Genomic DNA, 16,076 nt, shown 5'->3' with positions numbered 1-16,076 from the left:
AAAGAGTTTTTACATCATTCCCACTAAACCCAGAGGTAAGAGCTCGGTCAGACATTTAGTGCAGCTTGGTGTCCATTCTCTCCCCTCTGTTTAAGGAGGTGTACTGTCTCTTCTGGCTTTTACCACTAGGACCAGCTTGGTGGTAAAAATGTAGCTAAATTTATTAATATCCTGGAAACTGCACATCAGTGACAAAATAGATGGCCTTCTCAAATTCCTGTTGGTTTCCTCTGGCACAGATCATGGCCAAGTTCCCAAGCCCCAGAGTAGATGCAATTTTAGGGAAGCTTTGCACTTTCAATAATCTGATAGAAAATGATAGTTTATCTAATCCTCACAAAGACTATAAAAACCAAAACAATGCAAGCACAGGGAAATGGCCTGTTTCCACAATATTTTTCTTAACACTAAACCTTAACATATCATGTTCAGCTGGCAGAGAAGAAAGTGTGTTAGTTAGGGAGAAAGGTTTGTTACGGAGATTTATAAGCACCAAACACCTTTTGTTCTGCGAGTAAAATTGAGAACTTTTCCTTGGAGAAGAAACAGCTGCCTCTGTCATTTAATGCTGATAATAGCAAGCACAAACCAGAATATTTTTGCTTACTAAATGTAAAGGACACTGTGCTTGCAAAAATTAAGATCGCTTTGAAAACCTCTGCACATGCTAATTGAGACAGAGTTTTGCTTTATTTTCAGGGGAAGGAGGAGCTGGAAGTTGAGTTTGTATTGGAGAGCATGTGAGTAAAACCCCATTATTATTGGAGTAGTGGCTTGGAGTTATGCATTAGTGCAGGGAAACCTTTTGTAGATGCAGTATCGCCTCAATGGCCAGAAACAAGTTTTTCCAAACTTAATCTGTGCATTAAAAAATCATTGTATGAAAGGAAAAAATGCCATGATGTGGAGAGGAGTTGAGAATTTTTAATTCTGTGACTTTCTCTTAAGATTTTTGTCTTACATAGTTCAGAGTTGGCTGGCAAATCCCACTGCAGTAAGTCTACAGATTTACTGGACAGTGTTCTCTGGGAAAGTCATGGCTGAGGAGAATATTGCTACCCAACTTGTGTTATACCATGCCTGTGCTACTAAGGCTGTTGCAATGACTTTCCAGGTGCCTTATGGCAGTTTAATAATTTCTGCTGGGTCATTATGGGGTATCTAGTATCAAGGGAGCATACTTACAGAAACAATAAGAAGGAGCAAAGAAAATAATAGTAATAAAAATTTCGAGAGAATAGTATGTCCTGTTCAGGACCAGTATCCAGAACATATTGTTTATAAAATGCATATTTTTTGTTCTTGTTTTCCAGCCAGGGTCCTCCTGAAACCATCATCACAAATGGGGCAATAGTGGTAAAATAATGTTTTGTTCTTTTGTGTTCTTTCCCACATCATTCCTTACCATGGCTGACTATAATGTCAGTGAGGGAAACAATGCAAATCTTTATTCTTTAGTGATACTTTCTCTTAGGAGCTTTATCTTTAAGGAGGCCAGCATGATCTTAGAGGAGCCTTCTGACTATTATAATTTTCCCTCGTTTTGTCTGCATCCATTGAAATTTACAATGTGTTTAGCATAGCACCATCTTCCCATGTGACAACAAATTAATTCTCACTTTCACTGTGTCTGGCAAAAGTGTCCAACAAAGCTGCCCCCCACATTTAAGCAATGACCTTTTGTACAATGACTCTTCCAACATCTGTCACCACTGGTGGTGAGATAGTGGGATGAGTTATCTAATTCTCTGTCCTCATCACACCTACTGTAGTGTCGTGAAGAAGCCTGTTTGGAAGTTTACTTAGACGGCAGGATGCAAAAGAAGCGTTTTTCAGGTAAGATTATAAAGTCTTAAAATTAATGTTAGTGATTTTATCATCCCTAACAAGGCCTGGACATTGCATCATCAAAGTACTAAGGCTTTAACTGATCACATTTAAGGTGATTTGTAAAAAATTTGCAGTAGGGAATGCCACCAGTCCTGCAGCAGGTATAGATTCAGGATTCTGACTTCATGGAGAGTCTTGTGCCAGACTAGAAATTACTAGAATCAGATGCTTATACAGAAGGTATCTAAAACACAAGCTGAGATTCTGCAAACCTCTGCTGCAGTACTGCTAAACCCTGAAGAAGCTTAATTCCTCAGGCGTTATAGTCCATGACGTTAACTTTGCTCAGGATCTCTGTCACTTCGACTTATGCATATGCACAGAAACACCTCATTTTTTGCAGGGGTTAGCCACTCAGCAGCTGGCTCCTGCCTGACCCTGGTCAAGATCCAGAATCTAGAAGTTCCTCTGCCCACATCCCCTGAGGGGCTGGATCTGGTAGGCAATCTCAGAGCATGCGTAACACACTCTGGCAGGATTAGCTAAGCTGTTTATATTAATAGGGTCATCTGCTGCAGAGTCAGATCTTATTTTAGGGGACTGAGAACTTCTTCAGCTCATTATTTGTCCTGGGATGAGGATGATTTACCATGCAAAGTACCTGAATGTATTCACTGTGTCATGATGCAACTGCAACAGAAAAGCAGCAGTCTAAAATTCCGTGCCATTCATGTCACATTCCCATCTGACTTCTTGCTCAGCACATTGTAATGATACAGTCACCTGAAATGTTTGTGATTTGGATCACTTTTAGAAGATAGCTTTCCAAGTACAAATGAAGAGGAGAAGGAATTTGCTCAAAGCTACATTTTGCTTCTTTTTTTTTCTCTCTCTCTTTTTTTTACAATTATAAGTAACTTTGTGTATGCATTTTATCTCATTGTTTTAGAGAATGAGCTAACATTTACAGTGAGAGGATCCTTTGAAGAAACCCAGACAGTTTCAGTGGGCTGTGACTCCCGCTCCCCTATCCCAGATCCCACTTTCTTCCACTATGCCAGATACAAGCAACCCTCCCTGGATGTTGCACTCAGAAGGAAGAGGAAGCTTTCCGCCTTTGTACGTTACCCCAGAACATGGTAGACAACACAGACAGTCCTATGACCTGACATTTACGTGTGAGTAGGCAGCAAGAGGAGAACATTTCTGTTTTAACCAAAAAGCACTCCATGCTCCCTTACAGTGTGCTTGCATGTCATGTGGAGCAAGGAGGAGAAGTGTCCCTCTGACAATCCCTCTGAAGTCACTCCCCTCCGAGCAGGAAGTAGTTGGTGAGGTGAGTGCCTGCTGGCCATGGGGAATCCTTTGCAAGCTTTTTGAAATTCTTTCTGATTTGCAAGAAGCAGAAACCAAGGGCCACTTCTCTTTATACAGAGATAGCTGTTTTCTAACCTCCCTCCAATCTAGGGCAATGCATAGTGAAGTGAATTATTTGGAGCAAAATAAAATGGGAAATCCAAGGGAGAAGGGAGAAGAAGAAAAATGTCTAAACTGTTGCTCATTATCCTTCTACTGTGCATGCACTTAACTAAGCTGGAAGTGACTGGGTGCCACTGGGACAGAGAGGTGAGGCTGCAGCCTGGGCCACTGCCACGGGAGGCAAACCTGAGCCACATGGATGGGGTGCTCTGTCTCTCTGGCTTCCCCTTGTATCTAACATTGTTACGTGAGAGGCTCTGGTTTCAACACCTATCTTCAGTAGTGGATCCTGCCAGAGATCTGAGCTGTAGCACTGCAGCTCTTCTGGTATTTATTTGTGTAGCTAATTAGTAGCAGGCAAGCTACACCTGAGTTTTATGAGAGAGAAGATGTGGACTACAGATGATAGTCCTAAAGTCTTAGTCTATTAAATCAGTGCACATCTCTGGGTACTGTCGAAATACTGAGAAGGGATCTCAGTTTTTTGAGATTTGGAGTTTTGTAGGTGTAATGATGACTCAAAAGATCAATATCTGAGTGGGGGAAAGGGACTGTTCTGAACAAAATATTAATATTCATCATTTTACCTTTTCGATTTTCAGCACAGAAAATTTGATTTACTCCTTAAGGTGAAAAAATGGTAAGACATCTCTGGTTTTCCCCTTGCTTCTTTGTATTTAGATAGTTGTCAGACAAGTTCCAATCCCTTTGTTACTGCCTTTGTCCTGAATGCTGGTCCATCCTCATTTCAGACTACAAAATAAAATGCATTCAGTACATAATGTGAAGATTTTCAGTAACCAAGTTTTTGTAATGGGACAGGAAGTTAAGAAATTATGAACACACCAATTTTCTATTCATATTGTGCTGCAATCAATATTACATGGTAAGGGCCACTGTACATACTCTGATACCTCTACATTTTGCTGAAAAATGCAGATTTTCAATAAAAGCAACATTTCAGAACTAATTGAAAAAACCCTTTCTGTTTCCCAAAAGGTCTCTTTAACTGTTTTCTTTCACTAAAAGATCAAAATCAGAGTATCTAGGTACTTTAGGATGCCAAAAAAAAAAAAAAAAAAAAGTACCTGCTCTTATTGTTTTAATGTCTGCTCAAAGAGAAAAAAGCAAATAAATTCAATGAAGTGATTGACCATTTCTAGACCAAGGAACCACACAGTGTGTTTTGGAATATCATTCAGGCCTTAGTAAAATTTATAAGGTGAATATGTTACATTATGTACCATATAGTAACAGGAGAGAGCTTCCAGAAAAGCAGGTGTATCTTCTATCATGCTGTTTATTTTCAGTAAATATGCTATGAAACATACATACAGTTTACAGCTGTCATTTAAAAACTTCTTCCTTAGAACGGCTATGCAAGATTTTCATAGCAGCTTTCAAACCCCATATGCAGTGCTTATAAACATCAAAAGAACATCTGATCATGTAAATCTACAACTTCAGTAGAACGTTTCGCGGGTTATCAGTGGAAGTTTGCAGAACTTTTAAAAGCCACCTTTAAAACACTGCCCTCTGCAGGCGCCTGGATTTATGTCTGAAAAGAAACGACTGTTATTTGCAGCTATATTTAATTACAGGCATCTTTGACAGGGAGAAAAAAAAAAAAATTCCTTTCAGTTCAAAGGCAGACGGACTGTTTTTCTCCAAGAACAAACCAGAACATTTAATATCTTCCTGCTTTGCTTTATATAGACCTGGTAGTGAAGGCATGTCTATTTATGAGGTAAAGCAATTAAAATGCTGGCTTAGACTACAGATGTGATGTATGATACCTGATCCGTGTTCCAGCCAGGATGACCTAGATGTACGCCTGGGGTTTGATCTGTGTGTCCAGGAACAGGATTTCATTCGCAAGAGGAAGAAGGTAGTTGCAGCCGCTTTGAAGGACATTCTCCACCTGGAAGAGGACTTGCAGGATGATGAGGTCTCTGAGACATAATTATTCTCTGCTTTCTGCACAGATGAGTGTCCAAATATAGCATTGGTGGTCACATTTTCCTGGAAACCTTGTAGTTTCATGTACAAACTATAGCTGAGTTCTTTTCTCTGTGGCTGACTTCTCTATTCTAGGGAAGAAATGAGTATTCGTCAGAAACATTAATAAAAAGCCTGTAGCTCTGAAGCTAAAGAATCTAGCCTTGTGTTCAGTAGTAGCTTGCACCATAATGTAGAGAGAGGCTAGGTGCTCTCAGAACCAAAGCCAAAGTTTCTTTTACGCCAGATCTACCCAGTGGATTCAGCGCTTCATTCCCTCATGGCTAAAACTGGACTTTATTTTGTTTATCCTTTGTGCCACCGCTTAGGTTCCCGTTGTGTGAGCACAGCACACTTCCAGTCTGACTTTGTCTGCTGTAGCATGTTCTTGCTCAGCAAACAGGTTTGATAACAGAGGTTTAAGGGCAGGGGAAAATCAGGTGTTGTTTTTTTTTTTTAATTAGGCACCCATGACTGCGGTGTGAAGGCTAAACTCAAATGCAAACAGGATAAATTTTGCTTGTTTTGACCTAAACTGAGTTCAGCTTTTTTTGCACAGCTGGACCTTTCAAACAGAAGACCTTGCCTTTAAATGCCAGCACTAAGCCATGGGTTGTTCCCTTCCCCTCAGGTATATAGCCACCCATACTTCCGTGCAGAACAATCTCTCTAGATTCTCCTGATGATTTGTACCTGACATTCCTTCACTCCAGTGTACCTGTGTTTACTGTTAAAGGAGCCAATTCATATTTATGAAATAATTCTTTTTCTAAGACTTCCATCCCTATATTTCTATATGATCACAGAAGCAAATAATTGCAGCTCTCTTGCATACCTAGTACTGTATATACATATGTGGTAGGTGGAGTGAGCATGGTTTCTCTTTTCCTCCAGCAACTGTAAAAGGGAATGGTGTCACCAGCCTCTGGTTTCAGGGATTCTGAACTGGCCTGTGCTCTTAAATCCATCAGTCATGACGTTTCTAGTATGGCCTGTGGATTAACTGTACAATAGTTTCAGCAAAGTTCAGGATAAAGGAGGTTATCACTGCTTGCATGGAAACCGTGAGACAGCACTGATATTTTCTGGTCTATTGTATCTGATAATAATCTGATTCAGATGAAAGAAGGTGCAATTTCCTCTAGTTTTTTTGCAACTTTTTGTTAATGGTTTTGAAATAGAGCACTGAAAATGTGATAATGGATTTCATGTTCTAATGCAGAGTTGCTTGACAGAGGTAAATATGAAGTATTTCTTACTCCTTACATGCCCCATTATTAGTTCATGTTTTTCTTCACATTGAACTGGTGGCATTTTTTTACTACTTTATCAGTGCTGTCTCTGTGCCTTCTCAGACCATGTCACTAAATGCATGTATTTTGGGATTGAACAGGTACCTGTGGTAGCAATCATGACAACGGGTGGTGGAACTAGAGCTCTGACAGCCATGTATGCTCACCTCCTCAGCGTGCAGGAAATGAATGTCTTGGACTGTGTCTCATATATCACTGGTTTGTCTGGAACAACATGGTAAGACCAAGATAAGTACACAGGAATTTTCCATAGATGACATCAGGAAGTGATCTTGAGTTGTATGATCTTAACTATCAAGAAAAGGCTTTTTCTTTTTCTGCTGTTTTTTTGTTGTTGTTGTTGTTTCTTTTAGTGGGTATTTTCCCCACATTTGGAATTAATTAAATATGTGGATAGTACCAAACACATGGTGTTTTTTCATGTAAATGAAGACATAATACACAAACCTTCATAACTTCCCAAAGCTCTGCTTCAGAACTCACACTTTCCCTGTGGTTTTTTTGTGTGGTTTTTTTTAGGACCATGTCAAACTTGTATGAAGATCCTGACTGGTCCCAAAAGGATCTCAAGGAAACACTCAATGATGTCCGAAAGCATGTACTTAAAAATAAGTTTGTTACTTGTTTTGCCCCTGATCGTCTGAAATACTATTTGAAAGAGTTGTGCCAGAGGAAACAGGAAGGACATCAGCTGTGTTTCACAGATCTCTGGGGACTCATCATTGAAAACATGTTACATGAAAAGGTACAATAACAGCACCTTTCTCTTCAGATTTGAATATCTAGTGAATACAGCAGTGAGGAAAGACATTAAATCCAAAAAATAGTTGAGATTGGAAGGGACCTCTGGAGTTCATCTTGTCCAAGCAAGATCAGGAACGGCCAGCTACCCTGAACTATGGGCTTTGAATATCTCCACAGCTGAAGACTCCACAAATTCTCTGGGCGACACATGCCAACGTTTGGCCACCCCTAGACAAAAGAGGTTTTTTGCTTGTTTGTTTGTTTGTTTGTTTTTCTTATAGATGCCTAAAGCATGTGCCTTGGCAGTACCATTCATTATGTTTGTTGGCTGTATTATACAGATCTTAACATCACATCTGGTACAGAAAGGATGGGAATGAAAATAAGTAATAGGAAACTTACAGTATGAACAACTTCTAATTTATTCCTCACAGAATCTAAAAGAGGCTTACAAGAAGGTTGGAGAGGGACTATTCAGAAGGGCATGTAGGATAAGACAAGGGGGAAATGACCTTAAGCTGAAGGAGGGGAGGCTTAGATTTAGGTATTGGGAAGAATTCTTCACTATAAGGGTAGTGAGGCACTGGAACATGTTCCCAGAGCAGTTGTGGACTCCCTATCCCTGCAGGTGTTTAAGACCAGGTTGGATGGAGAGCATGGTTGATCTCCATCCAACCTGGTCTTGTGGAAGGTGTCCCTGCCTATAGCAGTGGGATTGGAACTAAATGATTTTTAAGGGCCCTTCCAACCCCAACCATTCTGTGATTCTGTGAATTCACACAGAATTCAGGCTCTATTTTAATCTTCATGAATATTTCTTTCCCACTAGGCCATTTATACTTTGGAATGAGAAAACATTCACCCTGTAATATGAATAACCCCACACACATCCACATTTCTACCTCCTGGTCACAGCACAGTGGTAGAGACTCCCTGGGACTCTGTTCAGGAGGGAGCTGCAAGTGTCTCCACAGCCCTGTCCCCTGACCAACAACAGCCCAAGGGAAACCTGGTGGCACTGGTGGCACAGCCATCCTTCCACAGGCTGCTCTGGTGAGCAGGAGTACCTGCAGCTCTGCTTGTAGGATCACACAAACCTTGGTTCTGCTCCCAAACCATCCTACCCTTTCCACCCTGCCTGAGTTCTGCAGCAGAAGGGCCAAGGCTCGCTGAACCTTAACTTTTCATGAGCCTTGTCTCTGTCACAGGTCTGATGAAAAGGCATTTTTCTGGGAAGTCAGGGATGGGTTTACACTTTCATAATGAAATATTTCCTGTCAAGAGTGCTTTTCAAACGTTTCCAGACATTTTTTCTGAAATAAAAAATGTGGATAACAGCATTTTCTCCTTACCATATTCTTTCAACGTGAATTTAGGATTATTTGTGTACTGAAGGGTTGGGGCAGGGGAGGGGCAGGGATAGGGATGTGGCAGCACCTTTCAGAACTAAATGTGTGGGGAGCATCCTAGTTGGAGTCATGTGTGCACTGCGTTGTCAGAACCCAGGTTTAGATGAAGTGGGAGTCTCTTTGTGTCATCCAATTGTCCTCAGCTACTGTCATTCTTCAAAACAGGAGGACTGCCATAAGCTCACAGATCAGCAGCAGGCACTAAATCAGGGTCAAAACCCCCTGCCCATCTACCTCTCTCTCAATGTGAAGGATAAAATCAGCGACCAGGATTTTAGAGGTAACAATATTCCAGAAGTGTATTTAACATTTAATCCCAATTGGAGTCAATTTAGGATTAGATAAGGATATCAATTCAATGTACAAATACTCTCAAAGGCTAATCCACCTCAGAGGAGAAATTTAATAGTTAGTATTTTGAAGACCTTAGTGTAATTCAGTATTCAGGATCTAAAGCAGGACAATGGAAGACATTATGCACTTCTATAGAAAGTGTCAGAAAGTTTACAGAGACATATAGATTTAAGAGGACAATTTGTTCTGCATATTCACCACTGCGAAATGTACAGTAAATAAGTGCCTGCTTGCAAAGTGTGTTAATTAGAAACCAGTCTGCCTTAACCTGGCCAATATCATATTTATTCAAATAATTGTTCCTCTGCTGCTGTAATCAGTCTGTCTTACGCCTTTTCTTTTAGAATGGGTGGAATTCACCCCTTATGAGGTAGGATTTCCAAAATATGGAGCCTTCATTCGTGCAGAAGATTTTGGCAGCGAGTTCTTCATGGGTCGCCTGATGAAGAAAATCCCAGAATCCAGAATCTGCTTTTTGGAAGGTGATTTGTTGTTCTGGGAAAATGTAATATAATATAATATAATCTGCTCCTGCACAAAGCCCTCTTCTGAAATTAAACAGTTAGTGTGTTTTTTATCTGCCTGGAGCAGTATGTGGTAAAATACTAGGACTGGTAACAGGTCACTATCTGCAGGATTTTTTATTTTCTCTGTGATCTTATTCATCTTATCAGATGTATTGATTTCATCTATGGTTATGCTTACTGACATGAGACCTTCACAGTACTTATATATCTTTGTCAGCAACAAAAGTTGTGTATCATTGCTGCTGAGTTAAATCATCAGTTTCTTTTGCAGCCTGAGTCTCTAAAATACACCTTTTTATCTACAAAGTTCCTGCCACATCTTGCCCTGATTAATTCTTAAGATAACATTTCCATTTCAGAGTGCAAATAAGTCGGAATGTTTATCTTTTTTTCCGTCTTGCATAAAAAAAGTGAAAGCAGTAAGGAAATCTTTCTTCACTTTGCAAAAGCAATCTCTTGCCTCATTGTTCTTTCTACTTCCACCAACTGCATAAAGGAAAAAGGAAGTTTCAGGGGTTTTTTTGAGAAGTTGAAATTTTTGCTTGTGTGGAGATTTCACTACAGCTCAGGGTGAGGCATAAGGAAGCAACTCAGAATCTCTCTGTCCCTGGCTGCAATTTCAGATAGGGACCCAGGTCTTCCCTTGCATAATCAGAAGTGCTGTCAGGTCACCAGCCCCTTTCTACACCTTGGCACTTTCTTCCTACCTTCTCTAGAGTGATGCAGGGACATTTCTGTCTCTGTTCCCTGAAGTGTCCAGTGACACAGTTATTTGACAGCAAATGTATTGCAAATTTAGGTTTACAGCAAATTTCTTTGCACCCCATTTATTTTCAAATATGTCACATATATCCTATGCCACAGGGGTCTGGAGCAGTGTATTTTCCTTGAATCTCATGGATGCTTGGTATATATCTGTTAATTCAGAAGACTTCTGGCACAAATGGACCCGAGACAAAATTGCTGACATAGGTGGGTTATTCTTATTATTTGATTATTTTGTTTTATTTTCTCTTTTCTTTTTTATTCTTTTCCTCTGTGCTGCTATTCTCTTACTGAATTTTACAAAGCCCTTTTGGAATGTTCTCTTCAGGGATTTCCATTATCCACATATAAACCAGAAGGAAATTCATGCCATGTATTACATATGGCAATTATTTCAGTTGTATGTGAAAAGAACCCACAGGATCCATCGCAGAAAAATAAAAGAGACAATGGCCCTCTTATGAGATGTTTTCTGAGCACAAGGGTAAAACTAGAGAAAAATATCCCCATAAGTGGAAGATGCTCATGTAGCATTCCACAGTCTTCCAGATCCTCTCTCAGAAGTTGAAGCATCAGGGAAACAAGAGCAAACAACATCTTTTCATCTCTGAAGTCTACAAAGCGTTGATGCAAACTTCAGTACTGTTGGAAGTCATTCCAAACTAGTCATGAGGATGAGATTTGCAAAACATAATAGAAAATTAGGAAAGATATGCAGGGTCAGATTTGAAGGACAAATACACAAGACAAACACATTACAAAGAGAAAAGATGGCAAAGAAGAGAAGTATTTTGAAAAGGCTTATTTGTTTTATCTTCTAGCACTTGTAAGGAAGTAATTTCTGGTTGTTAAAACAAGGAGTCTGTATTTTCTAGTAAGGAACATTAATTATGTTTGTGTGGCTGAGAGATTGTTATTGTGTGGCTTTTCATGTGTCTGAGAGAGAAAGTGTGGCATGGACTAGCAAAGGAAGACAGTTAAGTGCAAGATATTTAATGGATAAAATCATAGCAAAGCAAAGAAATTTCTAGTAGGTGAGGTGAACTCTTTTTGCTGTACAAACAAAGCCTTTATCACTGTGAAGTGAGAAGAAGAAAGGGATTTTTCAAAGCTTAGCCAAAAAAAAAGTTGAGATTTGTGAAAATCCTGGAAGTAAAAAGAGAAAGAAATTCAAGTTTTCCAAACATATTAAACCAAAGGATGACTGCACAGATTGACTTCAACAATGAAACAAACCACATACATAAACTGCTTTTCTTTCTTCTGCAGATGATGGAGCCCTATTCCCGACGAGACCAAATGAGCTGGATACTCGAGTGGTTTGTCCTACTGACAGCTTTTCAGAAATTTTCCGAGATGTTGCAATGTTACGTCCAGCAGCCTCAGAAATCCATAACTTCCTGAAGGGCTTCCAGATAAACAATAACTACCTAGAGAGCGAGTTTTCCAAGTGGAAAGGTATGGTAACAGCACCCTGCTTCAAGTTACAGTTTAAACCATCCTTGTGAAAAAAAAAATCCTTAAAAAGTTATCAAGCTAACTGCTTTTTTTGTTTCATTCCGATGTTCTGATAGTATTTGAAGCTGTTTGTCACTGAAAGCTGAAATTAAGTAGCAGGGGAGGCTTCAAAACAAGTTTTTAAAAACAATTCATGAAGTCTCACAACTGGTAGATGAGAAAAATCCCAGTTAGTCACCCAGCACTTCTGCTGCTGTGCCAGCCAGCCAGCCTGCATGCCTGCAGCAGGGCACTGGTGCTATCATACACTATCTCTTGCTCGGCCAATACTCAGGGGATGTGGGAGGGAGCTTCGGTTCCTGTTACATTTTTACTTCTAAGTAAGGTACAACCTTTGTGACACTATTCCCTGTTATCCAGGTAGGGAATTTTTTTGTTCAGTCTGGCACCAGATGTTCCACATACGATTGTAGCTGTGAGGCCACTCTCATAGTGAGGAAAGCACACAACATATTTAGTCTTTAGTGTGTTGACAGAGAGAGGTGCCATTTAATTTGTTTCATATTAACAACAAAAAGAAAAGAAAAGGAAACAAAAAAAACCCCACGCCAACATGATCAGAGTCACACACAAGATGCATTAAGTCTGTTCTCCTGAGCCCCAAGTTAATCGCTTCTAGTCAGAGGAAAGCCAAAGAAATTGCAGAGTAAAGATGAAAAGGGGAAGCCAGATGAGGAACTGAGAAATGACTGAACTGCAGCCATCAGCTATATAGGTAGGTCTAGGACCCAAGAGAAGTTGAAGTCTCTTTTTGTTAACAATAGACTTTCCTCAGCACCTCCCTTGCGTTGGGCACTTCCTCTGAAAAAATGTGCTTCTTTCCTAGACTGTGAGCTGGACTCCCAGCCCAACCACCTGACCACAGCAGCAGACTACCTCATCCTGATTGATACTGCATTTGCCTTTGCTACCAGTTACCCACCCCTTATGAGGCCAGAAAGGAAGGTGGATGTCATTTTGCATTTCAACTACAGCTCAGGTTCACAGACAGGAGTGAGTCTTGCACATTCTTCTTTATTGATTTCTCTGTTTCATCACCGAGTTGCCAGAATGGCTGATCCTCTACTCACAGAAACTTTTGTTTTTTCCCAATATCTGGGAAGTGTTAATAAGTTAACAGTCTACTGTTAACTGGGGGTCACATATCTTTATGGAACACTGCAAATGTTTTCAGGAAATAATAAGTTAGTAAACTCTATCTGCTCATTTTTACATATAAGTCGTTTTAGCTGATTTGAAGGCAGTCAGATGTGGAATGAATGAAGCTAATTGTCTTTAAACACTGTCTAATATTTCTCAATGCAATCATACATATTCCTATGCAAGGAAAAATGTACCTTCAGGACAATATAACTGCAAAAATAGAAGGGTTTGATGCAAACCCAGAAGACCAGATATGCAAATAAATGCAACAACAGTTTGTGTTTAGGAATGTTAAATTCCTTAGGAATAAAAAGTTGTCTAAGGCAACTTTTTCATAGCCAAATGTGGCATGTAGATTTTCGAAGACAGGCACATATACTCAGATCCATCTCACTTAACTCTGGCCTTCCAAGTCTTGACTCCATAAACAACCTACACCTAAATTGGGTGTGTACCATAATCTGTCAGAACCTGTCACTTACCCCACAAATATTCCCAGTGAAATTAGGTTTTGGTCAAATTCAAAGTTCTTCCCATATGTTCTGATGTTTTCTTTTGTTTTGTTTTCCTCTTGTGGCAACCAGCCCCTGAAAGATGCCTCTAAATACTTTGCAAAACAGGGAATTCCTTTCCCTCCAAAGGTGCCAGATGATCAGGAAACTCCACATCTGAAGGAATGCTACATTGTTGGTGATAAAGAGAGCCCAGAAACACCTATTGTGATATTTTTCCCTCTAGTAAATGACACCTTCAGGGAATACAAAGCACCTGGTAAGTTTATGGTTACCCATCACATTAACAGAGGCAGCAGCCACTTTCTTTCTCTTTTTTTACTGGATAATAACTGCTCTTCAGATCATGCTGTAATAACAGACTTGAACCCTCTTTGCTTAGATCTGAACCAGATAAAGAAACTTAAAATATGTGACTTTTCCTAAACAGTAGAGAAGCATCTGGAATCAGCCTTTGGCAAATATTTTCCTCTTCAGATTTTTTTTTTGGCTTTTCATAAGCAGACTGTACTTAATTGAGGAAAAGAATATTCTGTTTATCGGCAGTAGCAGAAATTAGCAGCGGTAATTTCCTCTCACACTTGTCATCCGCTCCTGTTAGAGAATGCTCTGAGGAGCCTAAGGATTTCATTGTTTGAAATAATTTCCAGGCTTACAGTTAGGCAGATAACCTTGTAAAAAAAAGCATGCAGAAGCAAAGTGATGGAAATGTAACATGGAGGTATAGCGAAGTGATGAAACTACAACACTGAGCCATTCCAACAGTGTCTGTTCACTTTGAAATTTAAAGAGTTTCAATAGCAACATTGCCAGTCACTTCTAAACAGGTGAATTCTGAGTTCTGGTACCATATCCCACATGCCATACTACTCTGTTGGCACCAAAGTCTCAGTTACTCCTTCTCCAGATGCTAAAATTCCTAACTCAGATTGTGAGTTCACTTCAAAGCCCCACAATGTACTTGAAAGCCAGAAGTTCTAGGTTGGTACATGTACATTAAATTTAAAACCAAAACAAATGCAGAAACTATTGTCCCAATTGTATCAATTCTTATCCTTTTATATTAAGTAAGTTGTAAAAAATAATATGGTACTTTTGCTTTGTTGACTGAGCTCATTTCATGTTTGAGGTGTACAGCTGGGGTTTTGAACAGGACTCAAATAGACCAAGGGTATTTATGGAGGTACACACACCATTCTACTCCAGCTCCTTACCACTGATCAGATAACAGAAAGGTTACTTTCTGCAGTTGCCCTTTGTAGAGAGAATTAAAGAAAGGAGAAAAGAAGAAAGAAGTAGAAGAAGAGCTGAGAATTAGCTCCTGTACTGCTCTTCTATACTGCATTGCTCTTTTGTACTGCTCTGTGAGGGAGTTTGCCTGCCTTCTTTCCCTCAATAATTTCCAGAAACGAGGGATGATGTGCCTAAGTCAGTTATCTACTATCAGGTGTATCTACTATCAGGTGTACATCAGATGATGTGCAGATGTTAAATGTAAGCATATATTATCAGGGAGTCTAAAAAGGGGTGTTGCTAGCTATGAAGAAAATTAATTTGAAGACCTGCATGCTGTCTGCATATTGCATACACTTGAGGCAAGCTTGTGTTGCCCAACCGGTTCAGCTGGTAGCTGCACGCTGAGATTAAAGAGGAAGAGAAAGAAGGGGTCCTCCTTGTCATGCCCCCTCAGGCAAAGTGTCAGCTGAGCTGGCATGAAAGGGCTCTGTCCATGCAGCTTTTTGGGAGAACTGACATCTCACAGCTGAGACCTGGCCTCCACAGCAGCAGGATGGATGCCGCAGAAGGTCCTGTGAGGCTGGAAAAGGATGTCTGCCCTTTGTTAGTGACAGACAGAGATCAGCTTAATTTATAGTGCTTCAGTACCATGCCCTAGCCGAGATCTAAATTGTACAGCATGTGAAATATTAGTACAATCACATGAACAGGCAAGTTTTTCATTGGCAGCTCATCCATCAGCTCATTCAGAGGGGAATTTAGAGTCTGAGCAGTAAACAAGTGAAACTGACATATTCAAACTGGTTACATGCTGTACTGTTAGGCTATTCCATGATCAAATAGAAAGAGGATTCTCTGTGTAAGATTTACTCTGCTTCAATTGAGTGGTACCAGTTCACTGTAACTCTGTCTGCAAAGCTGAGAGGAGTACAGCTTTTGGACTCAGACAGACCCTTCAAGGAAAATCAGAACCCTTTCTTCAGTGTTGTTAGATCCATGTTGGCAGAGAAGATTCCCCGAATGCATGAGGTCTTATCAGTGAGATGCTGACTTTTCCCAGTGCCTACCCCCTTGCCATGGTTCAGGTGGTGCTGGTTATCTGTGACTGTGGAGGGTTCTTGTTTGTTACAGTAACACCCTCTTGGGCAGAGTGATGGTCTCACTGGAGGCTGACAGAAAAATTCTCATGTCTCTGATACTTTCTCTGAGAGTATTGCCTACTATTTCTGTGTTGTTAATACTCTCTTT

At 40.1% G+C, this 16,076-nt stretch overlaps 1 protein-coding gene across 2 annotated transcripts in view; it reads left to right on the top strand.

Moving 5' to 3' along the window:
• LOC103620770 (cytosolic phospholipase A2 epsilon) overlaps nt 1-16,076 on the top strand; it is a 38,230-nt gene that overhangs the window by 20,762 nt on the left and 1,392 nt on the right. For both annotated transcript variants that reach the window (XM_017742276.1, XM_017742277.1), the window contains 16 exons: nt 1-35; nt 700-740; nt 1,314-1,356; nt 1,773-1,836; nt 2,780-2,949; nt 3,074-3,166; nt 3,912-3,949; nt 5,122-5,257; nt 6,701-6,837; nt 7,140-7,365; nt 8,939-9,053; nt 9,472-9,609; nt 10,519-10,626; nt 11,689-11,877; nt 12,764-12,930; nt 13,665-13,851. In XM_017742276.1, the coding sequence (XP_017597765.1) occupies nt 1-35; nt 700-740; nt 1,314-1,356; nt 1,773-1,836; nt 2,780-2,949; nt 3,074-3,166; nt 3,912-3,949; nt 5,122-5,257; nt 6,701-6,837; nt 7,140-7,365; nt 8,939-9,053; nt 9,472-9,609; nt 10,519-10,626; nt 11,689-11,877; nt 12,764-12,930; nt 13,665-13,851 (1,887 nt within the window). The remainder of the gene's footprint in view (nt 36-699; nt 741-1,313; nt 1,357-1,772; nt 1,837-2,779; nt 2,950-3,073; nt 3,167-3,911; nt 3,950-5,121; nt 5,258-6,700; nt 6,838-7,139; nt 7,366-8,938; nt 9,054-9,471; nt 9,610-10,518; nt 10,627-11,688; nt 11,878-12,763; nt 12,931-13,664; nt 13,852-16,076) is intronic.

Source organism: Corvus brachyrhynchos, unplaced genomic scaffold, assembly GCF_000691975.1.
Source record: "Corvus brachyrhynchos isolate BGI_N302 unplaced genomic scaffold, ASM69197v1 scaffold115, whole genome shotgun sequence".
Taxonomy (NCBI): domain Eukaryota; kingdom Metazoa; phylum Chordata; class Aves; order Passeriformes; family Corvidae; genus Corvus; species Corvus brachyrhynchos.
Note: the sequence above shows the minus strand (reverse complement) of the source record. Positions and strands in the feature narration are given on the sequence as shown.